Consider the following 16,401-nt stretch of genomic DNA (forward strand, 5'->3'; position numbering starts at 1 on the left):
TATGCGCGGGGTCCGGGGAAGGGCCTGACCACAAGGGTCTATTGTACGCAGCCTTGCCTTGCATTTCTGCCAGAGGCTGTTTCCAAGGCTTGAACCCGTGACCTCCTGGTCACATGGCAGCAACTTTACCAGTTACTCCAAGGCTCCCCTTCTGTCACTCAATTATTCTATAGCAAAGAATTCACAAAACCAAAAAGAAGCCTATTCTGTCGGACTCTAATGCAAATAAAGGTCTTCGGCTCAGGTAGCAAGCGTTCCAAGTTGGTAGCTCTGTTCAGATGCAGCCCCGCGTGAGTATCTATTTTGCTTTAGGAGACATCAGAGTTTTGGGTAAAACCTTTTGATTTCTGCTGATTTTCTTCCTAGTTTACATGGTTTCTCTCCAACCAGAAATTATAGACAGTGGTTGGCTCAAAAACTTGTGTATCTGGTTTTTCTGGAAAATATTTTTTGTAAAATATTTTTTAATTTTCTCAGAGCAGCTCTCAAGTACTTTACTTCAGTCCCAGTACTGAAAGATGTGATTTCAGGAGTGGATTTCGTTGGTTGAAATGTTTTGGAAAATGTTCTTCAAATCAACTTATTTTTCTCAAATTTAAGGAAAATAACTTACCTTCAAAAAGTAAGGAACACATTTTTCATAACTCTCTTAACCTCACACCCCAACATAGTAGAAAATACTATTTAGAAAAATACTTTTTGACATGAGAACCAACGTCGATGTCAATTGTGTCTCAGTTCGAATGTCGGGTCTCGGATCGAGTCCCTCACTAGGTCTCGAGTCTGATGTTGGGGTCAGGTTTTGAATTAGATCTTGGATTGAGTGTCGGGGTTGGACCCCAAATGGGTGTCGTGGTCGGGTCCGAGTTCGGTATTGGGATCATATTTTGAATCGATCATCGAGATTAGGTCTTGAATCGTGTGTCATTGTTGGGGACAGGGTCGAATCCCAATTCAGGTGTTGAGTCCCAATTGGGAATCGAAGTCGAATCCCAAATTGGATGTTAGGTTTAGATCTCGAGTTGGATGTCGAAATCGAATCCTAGATTAATTATCAAGGTCGTATTCCATTTCGAATGTTGGGGTCGAGTGTTGATATTGGGGTCTATATCAAGTGTCAAGGTTGGTGTCGAGATCAGGTCTCGATTTGGGTATTGGGGTTGGGGTAATGTGTAGGGATCAAGTCCCAGTTCAAGTGTCGTCTTCCGATTTGGGTGGGCCTTAGGTTGGGTCACTATTTGGGTATCGAATTCGAATTTGAGTCTTGGTTTCGAGTGGGAATGAGTTTCGATTTTGGTGTCGTGTACCAGTTTGGATGTCAGTCCTCGATTCAGGTGGAATGTCCCGATTCAAGTGTCGGGACCTGAGTCGGGTCTTGTGTCTTGGTTCGAGTGTCGAGCCTCGAGTTGATATTTAGGGTCGGATCCCTGTTTGGGTATCCTGTATCGAGTATATGGTCGGGTGTTGGAGTCAGGTCTCGATTTGAGTGTCGGTGTTAGTGTTGGGTAGGGGTATGATAAAATCGAATCGAAAAAAATATTTGGGTTATTGAGTTTTTAATGGTTTTATAAAAAAAATTATTGGATAATTGGTTCGATATTGATTTTTTAATATTGAGTTATTTGGTAAATCGATAACCCATTAAAGCATATTTAATTTTCTACTTTACCCCTACATAAATATTAAATATTAATATCACTATCTTATTGGTAACTACCTTTGCCCTTTAGCCTTCAACTCACATTATTGTCTTAATTCTTTTATTTTTGTTGCACTTGCATTCTTTTCATGTTAGCTACTACTAAATATATTTTTATGAGCATTACGTAAAGTTACATTATCCTCTTGTCGCATCAGTTGGAGAAGTCATATAATTGTTTTATAAGCATTTTTTATTGATTAAATAAAAAATCGAACCATGAAGGACTAAAATCGATATATCAAAAATCGATAAAAAATATCTTATTAATTTAGCGTATATAAAAATTGATAAACCGAATCGATAATACATAAAATCGAATCGAACTGATCGGTGCACACCCCTAGTGTTGGGGTCATGTGTCGGTGGCGAGGTCGAAGTCGGATCCTGGATCGGGTATCGAGTTGGATCTCGGGGTTAAATCCCAGATCAGTCATCGAAGTTTGATCCTAGGTCAGTCATCGGGGTTGGGTCCTGAATTTCGATCATAGACCCGACATCTGGACTAGGACCCAACCTAGACCCAACACCTGAACCGAGATCCGACCTCGGACCTGATATTTAAACTGAGACTCAACTCTGAATCCTGACTCGGGAGTCGCTACCCAAACCGGGACTTGACATCGATACTAATATCAGGATCCGATCTCAACTATCAATTTAGGATCCAATCCTTACACCCGATCCGAGACTCGACCTTGACACCTGATCTAGGATCCGACACTGACATCCAAATCGGGACCCGACCTCGTCGACCAATTCGAGATTTGAGTCGACACTTGACTCGGGATCCGATCTTGACACCCAATTTGAGGCTCGATCCTGACTCCCAACTCGAAATTCGACACTGGACTCGGGACCCGATACCAACACCCCATTCAGGATCCGACTCGAGACTCAACACCTGAATCGAGATCCGATCGATTATCAAGGTTGGCTTTCGGGTCAAAAAATTATTTTTCTAAAAGTATATTCTACTTTGTAGCAAAATATAAAAATCTTTTTTAGAAAATATTTATCATTTATCAATTAAACAAGCAGAAAATATTTTTCACTCATCCACCAAACATAAAAAAAATTAGTAAAAAATCAACTTGTTTCCATGAAAACATTTTACCTTCATACCAAACACTTGATTTCTACTAATTCTCTTCTTGTTATACATGGTTTCTCTCAATCCAGAAATTATCGACAGTTGTTGGCTTAAATGAGGACACTCTGAGGTCTTCTGCTTCTAGCATTTGCACTTATCCACTCTCATTCTTGCTCCTAAATTAAGATACTTGTATTGCACTTCAACCATTGCATATACCTTTTTTTTGCAGAACTCATTTGAGAAATGACATTCAAACAGGGGATGCCCCATCTTAGTAGTTTATCCCGAATGCTCGACCTTACCAGTAGAGGATAAACACTATTTTCGAACTAGTTGCATTATGACACACTATGTTTCTCCATGGAACTTTCGCCACATCACCTCTTAGGATCCTGTAAGTCTCTTTCATATGAAAACTTCCCATGCTTGATCAATTGAGTACCATTGTTTCAATATTTTCTTATATTGTTAAGAGCTAATTACATCTTATTTTTATTTATTTTTAAATTATAAAAATTTCTTAAATTTGTTGGAATCCGAATACATCCCAAAACGTTATGATACATCACCTAAAGTGATGTATCTGCCTGATACATTGCGAAAGTGATGTATCCGACGTCCTGATACATCGCGTAAAATGATGTATCAGACCGATACATCACGTAAAGTGATATATCCGAGAATATGAGAGAGTAGAGATTTTTGTAATTTTTTCAAATGGTAGAAAATTTTAAAGAATATGGTAAAATTGGATGGATTACACAAATCTCATAGTGTTAAGAGCTAATTACATCATATCCCTACTCTTTTCTAAATTAAAAAAATTTCCTAAATTTGGTGGAATTAGGATATATCTCAAAACGTCCTGAAGTAATGTATACGACCGATACATCGTGTAAAGTGATGTATACGACCGATACATCGCATAAAGTGATGTATCTACGTGATGTATCCGACTAATACATCGCGTAAAGTGATGTATCCAACTGATACATCGCGTAAAGTGATATATCCGAGAATAGGAGAGGTAAGGATTTTGCAATTTTTTCAAATGGTAGGGAATTTTAAAGAATATGGTAAAATTGGATGGATTACACAAATCTCATGGTGTTAAGAGTTAATTACATTCTATCCCTACTCTTTTCTAAATTATATTTTTTCCTAAATTTGGTGGAATTCGGATACATTCCAAAACATCCTGAAGTGATGTATATGACCAATACATCGTGTAAAGTGATGTATACGACTGATATATCGTGTAAGTGATGTATCTGATGCCCGATACATCACATAAAGTGACGTATCCAATTGATACATCGCGAAAGTGATATATCCGAGAATATGAGAGAATAAGAATTTTTGTAATTTTTCAAATGGTAGGGAATTTTAAAGAAAATGGTAAAATAAGTTATGTATTTAAGTAATTTTTCCTAAATGGATTACGCAAATCCCTTAGTGTCAAGAGCTAATTACATCCTATCCCTACTTTTTTCTAAGTTACAGAATTTTTTTAATTTTGATGGAATTCGAATACATTCCAAAACATCATGATACATCACAATTGGATTTATTTTGTATATTTTCCCCCAAATTAAAGACCACCACTAAAGTTCTTTTGGACACAGTTGCTTCTCCGGTCTAAAGGTTTAAATACAGCCTCATGTGATGACCCGCCACATCATCACGCCACATAAGTGCCACGTAAGTGCCACATGTCACAAAGTTGCCCATGTGGAAGCCTTACATAGGAAAAATACTAGTCCATAGTGGAAGGTTCTAGAGACATGTGGAGAATTTCCTTAGAAGACTTTAGAATTCCATGGATTTGCATGGAAAGTCCTTAGAATCTTCTAGTTGTGTAGAGAAATCTAGAAGAGGGATTAGTTTGTAAATATGGAAGGACTTGTGTGTAATTTTTATTTACACTTAAGGCCCTAAGGAGTAGTATAAATAGAGGGGGCATTCATTTGTAGCAAATCATCAAGCAATCAAGCATTCTTCCAAAGCAATACAAAAGCTTCTTCATAAAAGCTCTCTTGTCTTTCTTACAATCTAGCATTCCCTTAGCGATCTAGTCTTAAAGGCTTACTTGAGCTTGCAAGATCGTGAAAGATTCGTGAGTAAGTTGTCAAGTGCCGCACGGAGGTCTTAGTTGAAGTCTAAGCCCGTGACACTCATCCCTTTTTATCCAAAGATGTTACTTTTGGAGAGTTACATATAAAGATTTTTATATTTTATAGTTTTAAACTAAAAATAAATGTATCAAAATGTTCTTTAATCTTTAATCTTGTGGTTTTAAATTAAAGAGTTGTCAAAAAAAGAATATCTTTTTGAAACTAACTAAAAAGGAAAATAAAACAAACAAATTATTGAAATGAATGAAGTATTAAGTTTTTCTATGGTTTTCAAGTGTGAATTTTATCAAAATTTATGCTCAAATTCATAATCACAATTAAGTAGTTTGCCTTTGAATTCCTTTATATAAGTTGAAATGATTATATTATATTCATACATTTTATGTTTGCTTTGATGAATCAATCTCCATCAAATAATAAGTCATCGATAGACATTTAAAGCTGTCCGTATATTTCATTTAAATATCTCAACTAGGACTAGTACCTATTGAACACCACTATCAGCCAATATTTGAACCAGCTAAGCATTTTTTTGCCACTTTGCATTAAGTCACCAACGTGTGTTATTAATCGCACCGGACGGGGATAAGTTGACAACTTATCCCACGTGTATTCTAAGTGTATTGAGGCTTCCACGTAGAGATTAAATGGGCAAAAGCCCTAAATCGTTATCTTTAACCATTTCCCTCTCCCTGATAGTTTCTCTCTGTTCGACGATTTCTCTCTTTCGGCGATTCAGTTCAAGCAAGACAAGAAGAAATGCATCATCTTTAAGAATCCTCTTCATGTAAGTTAGGATTGTAAATATTCTTAACTTAATTTTGTGTATCGTTCTTGAATTTAAGGATTTTTAAAATCTAGGGTTAGGCTTTTTAAAATAGAGAATATTTCATCTCCTTCACACTATTTACTACCATGGTAAATCAGTATATTCCATTACTTTAATTGATTTGTTTGATATTTTGCAGGGTTACCTAACAATTGACCATGGAGGAGATCATATTTACGAAAATTTACCATGGTGGAAGCTTATCTTAGATTCCTCCTATCCCTACTTGTGTTGGAATTTGTGAGCCAGCCCTCAGGTATATAGATAAGGACCACTTTTCCATATTGGAACTATTATATTATACTAAAGAATTGGGGTATGCAACTATTGGAGGGTTTTATTATCGAGATTTAGTGACTATAGAATTCAACCTAATTAAATCTGACCAACATCTACTATACCTTATTAAAGACTTAAAACATGAGGACACTTTTGAAGTATTTGTTTATCATGTATTGGATGAACCAGTAGTTGATACTGAGTGACCAGTTGGCTATCTAACTTATGATAGTATTGGTGTTGGTGAGGCTGTTAACCTAGGTGAAGAGAATGATGTTGATTCTAATAACCTAGAAGATGTTGATGTAGATGGTGAGTTATCAGATTTCTGGAGTAGTGATTCAGATCTAGGAGATATACCTCCAAAAGATGGCTCAGATGTTTATGAGGAGTTGATAGCTTTTAGACAAGAAAGAAGAAACAAAAAACAAAAAAAAAATACTGCTAAACCTGAAGAAATACTAGCTGGAGAAGCTAGTGGTATGGATAGGGGCTTTGATGATATTGGAAAAGATAAAACTAACAAATTGTCACGACCTAATCCCGTAGGCCGTGACTCGTGCCCGATTTGGACACCCATATGTATCCTTAGCCCAAATTAGCATATTAGCAGAATAGACAAATATAGAAATTAATTAAGATCTCTAGATAGCGCATGAAAACAGATGCAGCTCACGAAAGCCGATAAGGCCGTCATGGAACAAAAAAGCCCAAAACATATACAGAACCCACAAATACATATCTACAAACCTCTACCGAATGATAGTATAATCATAAGAAGGGACAGGGCCCCGTCGTACCCCTGACCAATATATGCATATAGGCTACAGAAAGGCCAGTACCAAAATATGAGCTTCGGACAAAGGAGCACTATCAAACAGCAGAGTGGATGTCCTAAGCAAGCGGGTCAGCAAAACGAGCGTCTGTACCTGCGTACATGTAATGCATTCCCCGAGGAAAGGGGGTCAGTACGGAAAATGTACTGAATATGTAAAGCATGGAATGTAATAAACAAAGTCATAACCAGAACATAATGTACAAAAAATTAGCAAAATATCCAGAATGTCAAAATACTTCTCGACTTTGATTTAACTCTAACGACTTCAATTTAGTTCATTTCTAACGTCAAGCATCCTTATGAAATTTTTCCACTTCCAACCTTATTTAAAACATGTAATATACCTCATAACATCATCATAAACTCCAATTTGAAAGGGAAAACCTTACCTTGCCCGAAACTCGCCAAAACTCGCCTCGGAATCTCTTCTAGCGCGGCTGAAACTTCGTGGCTGTTTGCTATCCTTTTGGGGCTGCTTGAAACCATAAGTTTACATTAATAACACCTTCATACCCTCGTGGTATACCCCATATAATTAATTTACGGAACAAAATTGGAGAACTTACCTTTTTCTCCAAATCCGTGGCTCCCTCTCTCTAGTCTAGAGTTTCTCTTCTCTTTTTTTTCTAGAATTTTCTTGGAGATAAGAATGAGTTGTTTGGATAAGGATGATCATAAAACATATATATATATATATATATATATATATATATAGGCCACCTTAGGGGGTGACACATGTCATTCCCTAAGTGGTGACACGTATCAAGCCCTTAGTGGACCAACACATCACCTCCTCCACTTAGGGTTTGCCACGTGGCATGTGGAGGGGGCCCCACCCCTTACTTCAGCTGCTACCACATGGCACTTCCAGCTACTGCCACGTGGAACTCCCTCTTGCTGCCACGTGCCACCTTTTTTTCCTCTTCGTGGGTTCATAATCTCGTCTTACTTTATGAACTTATGTAATTCTTGCTACGTAAGATTGGTATGAACTCAAGTAGCTTAAGAATGTAAGATTTTTAAGTTGGTATCTTACGTACGTAAGTCGAGTCTTACGACTCATTACTTATCCTCCAACCTCTTCCGGATTCTTATAACCATATTTCCAATCTTCTCTATTATAGGGTATCACATTCTCCTTTCCTTAGAGTTATTTGGTAGCGTTATAGATTATATGGCTCACATGGTGACTTCTAAGAAGTTTAAGAACCTTTCAAGAAACTTAAGAGCCTATCAAGAAACTTAAGAAGCTTAAGAACCTTCCAAGGTACAAAAGTACGGGGTATAACATTCTTTCCCCCTTTAGAACATTCGTCCTCGAATGTTAACTCGTCTTATAGGGTTTTACGAGGATTTTCGGGAGTTCTCTATAATCGTTGTCTTCCAATCCTTTTAGGAGTTTAGACTACCTTTGGATATAGGGAACAAGTACGGATATCTCTTCTCTACCTCTCTATAACATATCCAAAATATTATAACTGTATTGTCCTTATTGAACTCTTATTCTTTTTACCATGTACTTACTCACTTGTCCCTATACGTAACACATATATATTCATAGGTTGCATAACCCCGCTGGTACAACTTGTATGAGGTAGATGTAGTCTTTTCATCTCCGGGTTCATTCTGCTTCACCTATCTCATTCACATTGAAACTCGTTTGTCCCATCTTATCATACTTTTTTCTTTTCTTTTATTCACTCCTTTCTCTTCTCACTTTCAATCATAGGAGGCTTGCTGTCCCTTTTCCTTGGTTATTTATCTATTGCAGCATCATTTGTGACCAACGCTATAGCCAATATCTTGGCTTTTGACCCCGCATGGTATCGTTATCCTTCACACGATCTCTTGAGTTGTTCGATACCCTTCCCTGGTCGTACCCTTTCTTTTTTATACACACCCATCTTCTAATATTATGTCGTGCAGGGTTTTGCCAAAAACTTCTCGACACCGCCTTAAATACCATTCTGATTTCTATTCCATTATTGTTGGCTTTCAGCCCTTCTAACTTGCTTCAGCACGGGATCTTCTTGAAGTTTGAACATCCATGTCCGCTATATTGTTGTATCCAATGTTTCCATCTTGACCTTGCATTCTTCTCACTCGCTTCCCCTTTAAGGGAGGGGGGGTACTTATACCTTTATCCATCTCAAAACTCATCCAATCTCTTTTCCCAATCCACTTGGTACCGTATCATGTCCATCTCTTTCTTCATCCTTTATAACTTAATTCTGTACGTACGAAACCTTGACTAAGTCACGAAGCGATGAAACCTTTCCATACATAGTGCGATATCTCATCTACTAATCTGTACTTGTGTAATGTGACCCATGGAACAACTCATCCAAGGCCGCACTTCACTTATCTTTATCAAAAGTTAATTAGCACTTTTAGTCGTTCCAATTTCAATTAGGCAATACTTGTATTCCGACGATAATTGTCCAAGGTTCTCTTACAGGAGTAGCTTTATCCCAACCTATATCCTTTGTTTCTTGGGATGAATGTATATTGCACCATTTAATCCTTAAGTTTATCGTCTTTTTCTCTTAAGGATTCCACTATTGTCGGGGCGACGTTGTGTGCACACACCACCCCTTTATACCTTATACCCCTTGCCCTTACTGTGTACCCAACACCGGCTTTAATTTTCTCAACAACATACCAAGTTCGCCTCAATCAGGGCCTTACCTTATAACCATGTAGTCGTATTGCACTTTTAAGTTCATATTGTACGTTCCCCTTTTGTTCCGTATCTGTATTCATTTAATCATATCTATCTTGGGTGCTTCCGTAGATTTCTCTTATCATTTATCCTGTCTATGTCTATCTTTTATTCCGTACAAAAGGGATCTTATACTACCTCTGTATTATTCGGAATGCATTACTTCCACATAATCCTTTTTCTCATTTCCAAAACGTATTCTGTCCATCCATCTTTATTCGTATCATACCAATCATTCCTTACACCCATTCTATCTCGTTGCTCATCCTTCTACAGCTTGGTCTTTCGTAGTCCCGTCACGTTTAGCATTTGTATCTTCGGCTACACATGTCATGACCTATTGTTACACTGTCATCTCGCTTAGTTCTTGCTTACTCCTTTCAGTTACTCTCCTTTCCTTGTGCTCGCTATTATTTACGTTATCGCATAATCCTTATTCGCAACTTTCCCTACGGAACCTGATAAGTCTTTCTTATTTTTTCCATAGCCCGCTTTTCCATTTCACACTTACCCTTATATTCTTATTACACGGACCACGTCCTATCACTAGCCACTTTCTCACTAGGCTTTACTTATTTTCATAACGATCCTCGTTATATTCACATCATATCCTGTTCGTATTCCACCCCATAGTATAACACTTCTTAACCTTTTTTATGATTCTTGCTATGGGTTACTTACCCTTCTTAGTTAGTCTTATCCTTAATATCTCCCAAGCTGTCCTATTAATACTTCATAGTCATCACAATTCTGTTTCCCTTGCACTCTTGTCTTAATCATACTGTTACTCCTTTTAATTATAGTTCATCACAGTTTATCCCTGTGTATCAATTCCGTCGATGCCTTAATACATCGTTCTATCCAGAACTACAAGTCTTCTCTAAATCATCTCTCTAGGGTCACAAGTCTTTTCCAACTTCGGTTTACCATATCTATATCGACCTTCTAGTTTCTATTGCCATCAATTCAACAATTAACTTATTTCTCAATGTCAGTCATACTCGTGGTTTAGACAAATCTCATCATTATTGTGGGCACGACCTTTCAAGACATACTACAGCCCTGTATCTCATTGTCTTTTTATTTCTAGGAAAATTTAGGCAGAGTTTCCTCTATACTTCCTACTATCTCAAATCTGCACGCAGAAAATACCAACAGTGCCTCACAGGGTCAACATGTATAAAGATACATATATATGTATCATATCACAGCCACACAGGGCGCCCACAATCAACAGTATGAAAATTGACTTACCTCGTACGTCCACTGGAACTTTCCCTGTTACACTTTCATGTCTACTCTTCCTTTCAATTTACAACTTTACATTTCAATTCTACTTCAATACCTTACCCAATAGAAATCTTTCGTGCCTTTGCTTACCTGCGTGCTTTGTGACTTCTAATATCGTCAGTCACTTCCTTCCGTTGCTGTCATCCTTCTGTTAACATTCGAGGTTAATATAAGGAGTTTTCCTATGACTCGGATCTATCGCACGATCTTAGATATGAAAGAAAGGTAACATCCTAAATATCCTGTAGCCTCCTGTTTATAGATGTGGTGCGCAACACACCGATAAATAAGACTCTACTAGACACAGTCTGTAGATACTCCAAGGAAGGACTGCTCTGATACCACTTTTGTCATGACCTAATCCCATAGGCCGCGACTCATATCTGAGTTGGACACTCATACGTACCCTTAGCCCAAATTAGCATATTAGCAGAATAGATAAATATAAAAATTAATTAAGGTCACTAGATAGCGCACGAAAATAGATGCAGCTCACGAAAGTCGATAAGGCCGTCACGGAACACAAAAGCCCAAAATATATACAGAACCCACAAATACATATCTATAGACCTCTACCGAACGATAGCATAATCATATGACGGGACAGGGCCCCATCATACCCCTGACCAATGTATGCATATAGGCTATATAAAGGTCAGTACCAAAATATGGGCTTCGGACAAAGGAGCACTGTCAAACAGCAGAGTGGATGTCCTAAGCAAGCGGGTCAGCAAAATGAGCATTTTTACCTGTGGGCATGTAACGCAACCCCCGAGGAATGAGGGTCAGTACGGAAAATGTACTGAATATGTAAAGCATGGACTGTAATAAATAAAGTAATAACCAGAACAAAATGTACAGAAAATGAGCGAAATATCCAGAATGTCAAAATACTTCTCGACTTCAATTTAGTTCGTTTCTAACGTCAAGCATCCTTATGCAATTTTCCCACTTCCAACCTTATTTAAAACATGTAATATACCTCATAACATCATCATAAACTCCAATTTGAAAGAGAAAGCCTTACCTTGCCCGAAACTTGCCAAACTTGCCAAAACTCGCCTCAGAAGCTCTTTTAGCGCGGCTGAAACTTCGTGGGTTTGCTATCTTTTTGGGGATGCTTGAAACCATAAGTTTACATTACTAACACCTTCATACCCTCTTGGTATACCCCATATAATTAATTCACAGAACAAAATCGGAGAACTTACCTTTTTCTCCAAATCCGTGGCTCCCTCTCTCTAGTCTAGAGTTTCTCTTCTCTTTTTTTTTCTAGAATTTACTTGGAGATAAGAATGAGTTGTTTGGATAAGGATGATCATAAAACATATATATATATATATATATATATATATATATATATATATATATATATATATATATATATATATAAGCCACCTTAGGGGTGACACATGTCATCCCCTAAGTGGTGACACATGTCAAGCCCTTAGTGGGCCAACACATCACCTCCTCCACTTAGGGGCTGCCACATGGCATGTGGGGGAGGCCCACCCCTTACTTCAGCTGCTACCACATGGCACTTCCAGCTACTTCCACATGGCACTCCCTCTTGTTGCCATGTGTCACCTTCTTTTCTTCTTCTTTGGTTTGTAATCTCGTCTTACTTTATGAACTTATGTAATTCTTGCTACGTAAGATTGGTATGAACTCAAGTAGCTTAAGAATGTAAGATTTTTAAGTTGGTAGCTTACGTAAGTAAGTCGAGTCCTACGACTCATTACTTGTCCTCCAACTTTTTCCGAATTCTTATAACCATATTTCAAATCTTCCCTACTATAGGGTATCATATTCTCCTTTTCTTAGAGTTATTTGGTAGCGTTATAGATTATCTGGCTCACATGGTGACTTTTAAGAAGCTTAAGAACCTTTCAAGAAACTTAAGAGCCTATCAAGAAACTTAAGAAGCTTAAGAACCTTCCAAGGTACAAAAGTACGGGGTATAACACAAATATGCAGGAAAATTAGGTGGAGATGAGGAATATCTTGAAAGCTCTAATTGTTGGAGTGATGATAGTGAGGAAAAACTTGATGTGGATGCTGTTAGGAGGGTAGATATACCTTCTAGAAGGAGAAGCAAAAAAGTAAGATATGATGAAGATTGTGAGGTGTCAATATTTGAGCTTGGGATGGTCTTTGAGGGTGTAAATCAGTTTAGGAAGGCAGTTTCAGATTATGCTGTAGAGTACATGAGGCAGTTAAAGTTGAGACCTAATGAAAGGCATAGAGTGAGGGGTAAAGTGCAAAAATTACTAGTGTAAGTGGCTGTTATATGCTTCTATTGACAGGGATTCAGGTGATTTCATTGTAAAGAACTATCATCTTGTTCACAAGTGTATTCCATTAAACTAGAACAAGTTGTGTAATTCAAAGTTGATAGCAAGAAAATTTTAGAATAGAATTGTTTCTCAACCTTATATAAGAATTCGAGAAATTCATGATTTGGTAAGAAATTAGTTGGGTCTTTATGTTGGTAAAGATAGTGTGTTACAGGGCTAAACAGAGGATTATGAAGTAAAATATGGTTGATTGAAATCTGAAATATGCCAGATTATGTGACTATGCAGACATGATCAAGCAAACCAATCTTGAAATCTCTTGTTGGGTAAAAATTGATACGGAAACTGAACCAGGAAAGAATCTTTTTATTTATTTTTATATGTACTTTCATGCATTTAAGAAAGGATGGTTGGAGGGGTGTAGGAATATAATTGATTTTTAGGGTTATTTTCTCAATGGACCTTATAAAGGTGAGTTATTAGTTGCTATTGGAAAGAATGGGAACAATCAAATGTATCCCATTGCTTGGACAGATGTGGATGCAGAAACGAAACATAATTGGAGTTGGTTCATAAGGTATTTGATTGTTGATCTGAATTTAGGAACTGGTGAAGGTTTGACTGTAATGTCAGACATGCAAAAGGTACTGTCTACAACTTCTTATTTTTTAATTTCAGAAACTTCTTATTTTTTAGTTTCAGTTTTAGCTTTACTACTTTAATTATCTTATTCTATACATATTTTTGTAGGGACTTGTTCATGTCTTGATGGAGTTGTTATCAAATGCTGAGCAAAGAATGTATGCTAGACATATATGGAGTAACTGGCATGTGAATTGAAAAGGAGAAGAAAGAAGAAAACAATTCTAGAGATGCTCAAAGTCTAGCTTTGAAGTCAAGTTTAGAGAGGAAGTTCATGCCATATCTAAACTAGGTAAGAAGGAAATAACATAGGACTTGTTGCATTATAATCCCACTACTTGGTCTAGGGAATTTTTCCAGACTCACTCCAAATGTGATGTTGTAGAAAACAACATGTGTGAGACTTTCAATTCTTGAGTCTTAGCTGCTAGACATAAATTAATTATTACCATGTTAGGGGACATTAGGCATAAAATGATGAATAAACATATAGACATGATCAAGTTTGCTGAAACATGGATAACAAACATTGCACCAATGGCAAGAACAATACTGAAAGATAACAAGGAGTATTCTAATAAGTGTAAAGTTCAATGGAATGGGGTGAATGGTTTTGAAATTAGTGAGGGGGGATATTCATTTGTTGTTCACTTGGACAAGAAATATTGTGACTGTAGGTTGTGGATGTTGAGAGGTATTCCTTGCCCTCATGCTATTTGTGCTTATTATTACTTGAATCAAGATCCTGATCAACAGGTAGAGCACTGGTATAGGGAAGAAACATTTCTCAAGGCTTACAACTATTTCATCCAACCTATTCCTAATATGAGGATGTGGCCTAATACTACAAATCCATCAATAGAGCCTTCAAAATCAAGAAAAATGCCAGGCAAACCTAGAAAGAACAGAAGAAAGAGAAAAGATGAGCCAAAGAAATTTGATAAAATTTCAAAAAAAAAGTAGTGAAGATGACCTGTTCCATATGCAAGAAATTGGGCCATAACAGATCTGTCTGTGCAGCAAGAGTAAGCATATATTCATTCACAAGACCTGTTCACTTTTGCAAATTACTTAAAGTTTATACATTCTATTATAATTTGTATATAATTTTTTGTATTATATAGTATGGCAATGAGAGCACTTTTCAACCAAGTTCTGTCTGTGGTGACACCACAGCTCCACCAAAAAATACTCAAATAGAAGTAAGATTAGATTAACATATTCATTATCTTTTAGTTATTATACATATTATTCATTCATATCTTCATATTCATGTTGTATAGTCTAGAAGGGGAGGTCCTTCACACTCTACTTCTAGAATCATATATGCAAATACACAAACTTTTCAATCAAGTTCTGTCTGTGGTGACACCACAGCTCCACCAAAAGACACTCAAACAGGAGTAAGACATATTCATTTATATTTAACTGTCTTTTATTGTACAATTATTCATTCATATATCTTTATTTATGTTGTATGGTCTAAACTGGGATGTCCTTCAAAATCTACTTCCAACCCAACTTATGCAAATACACAATCAAGTCAACCAAGCTCTGTTTGTGGTGACACAACAGTTGTACCAAGAGCTTCTCAAAAAAATGTGCAAGTTGAGTTAGGAAGAGGATTGGGGAGAAAAAAAGCTAATACAAGAGGTGCCCCATTTGTTAGTGAGAGAGATGATTCTTCTAGTCACAAGAGACCATACAGTTCTTCCTTATTTGTTGTTGTTACTGGAGGAAACAAAAGGCCTACAACTATTTTTGGTGTCTACTCTAATCCTACAACTGGGACTCAAGTGCTTAATGTATGTTCATTTATGGTTGTATGCTCTTATAGAATAAGTACTTAGTCTATTGTCTTACACTTTCTTCTATTACAGCCTGGGACATCAAGTAAGAGGGTTCTAGCCAACAAATTTGAAGAGTACTTCACCAATCAATATAGATATTGATTTTAAAACACGTGGCCAAAAATGGAATGGAAAAAATGTTGTCAGCACCTCACAGTTGCAACAAATGAGAGCAAACAACAAAAACAAATCTTCTTCATCAGTTGGAACCTCCAAGAAGTGGTTTATCCGAAAAGCTATTATGATTTTGGGCTATGTTAAAAGGAATGTTAAAAAAGGTCTTTGAACAATTTACTCTTACTTTAGTTTATTTTTGAACAACTTATGTTATGTATTTCTGAACAACTAGTGTCATGTATTTTGAACAACTTGTGTTTAGGAAGGCAGTGCCTTTATGATTTGTTGCATCTGTGGTTTTGAACTTAAATTTGAAATATATGCAACAGTGTGTTTGAATAATTTGTGTTAAAGTAGCAGTGTGTTATGGCAGCAATGTCCTTCCTTTCTTCAAGCAATGTGTTAAGGCAACAGTGCCTTTTGTTTCAACTGTGATTTTTAGCTAAATTTTGACATAAATGCAACTATATTTGAGATATATGCAATAGTGTGTTTATGCCATATATGCAATAGTGTGTTTATGTAAGTCACCATTTTCCTAAAGCAAACCTTCTGAACACACTATTGCATATCAATTTGATACATTGCTTATATGCAGTACTGTGTT

The 16,401-nt window shown here is 36.9% G+C and overlaps 1 protein-coding gene across 6 annotated transcripts; it reads left to right on the plus strand.

Moving 5' to 3' along the window:
• Positions 1-5,578: 5,578 nt before the first annotated feature.
• LOC129902054 (uncharacterized) lies at positions 5,579-16,188 on the plus strand. 6 transcript variants are annotated; one of them, XM_055977073.1, is made up of 8 exons: positions 5,579-5,717; positions 5,899-6,015; positions 13,720-13,829; positions 13,936-14,119; positions 14,584-14,852; positions 14,952-15,029; positions 15,111-15,632; positions 15,708-16,188. In XM_055977073.1, the coding sequence occupies exons 5-8, from the start codon at positions 14,796-14,798 to the stop codon at positions 15,777-15,779; spliced, it is 729 nt and encodes a 242-aa protein (XP_055833048.1). In that variant the 5' UTR covers positions 5,579-5,717; positions 5,899-6,015; positions 13,720-13,829; positions 13,936-14,119; positions 14,584-14,795; the 3' UTR covers positions 15,780-16,188. The 6 variants fall into 6 exon arrangements, 5 of the variants coding, with proteins under 5 accessions (XP_055833048.1, XP_055833049.1, XP_055833052.1 ...); XM_055977074.1 differs by lacking the exon at positions 13,720-13,829; XM_055977077.1 differs by lacking the exons at positions 13,720-13,829; positions 13,936-14,119.
• The last annotated feature ends 213 nt before the right edge of the window (positions 16,189-16,401 follow it).

The sequence above is a fragment of the Solanum dulcamara genome, chromosome 9 (assembly GCF_947179165.1).
Source record: "Solanum dulcamara chromosome 9, daSolDulc1.2, whole genome shotgun sequence".
NCBI lineage: Eukaryota > Viridiplantae > Streptophyta > Magnoliopsida > Solanales > Solanaceae > Solanum > Solanum dulcamara.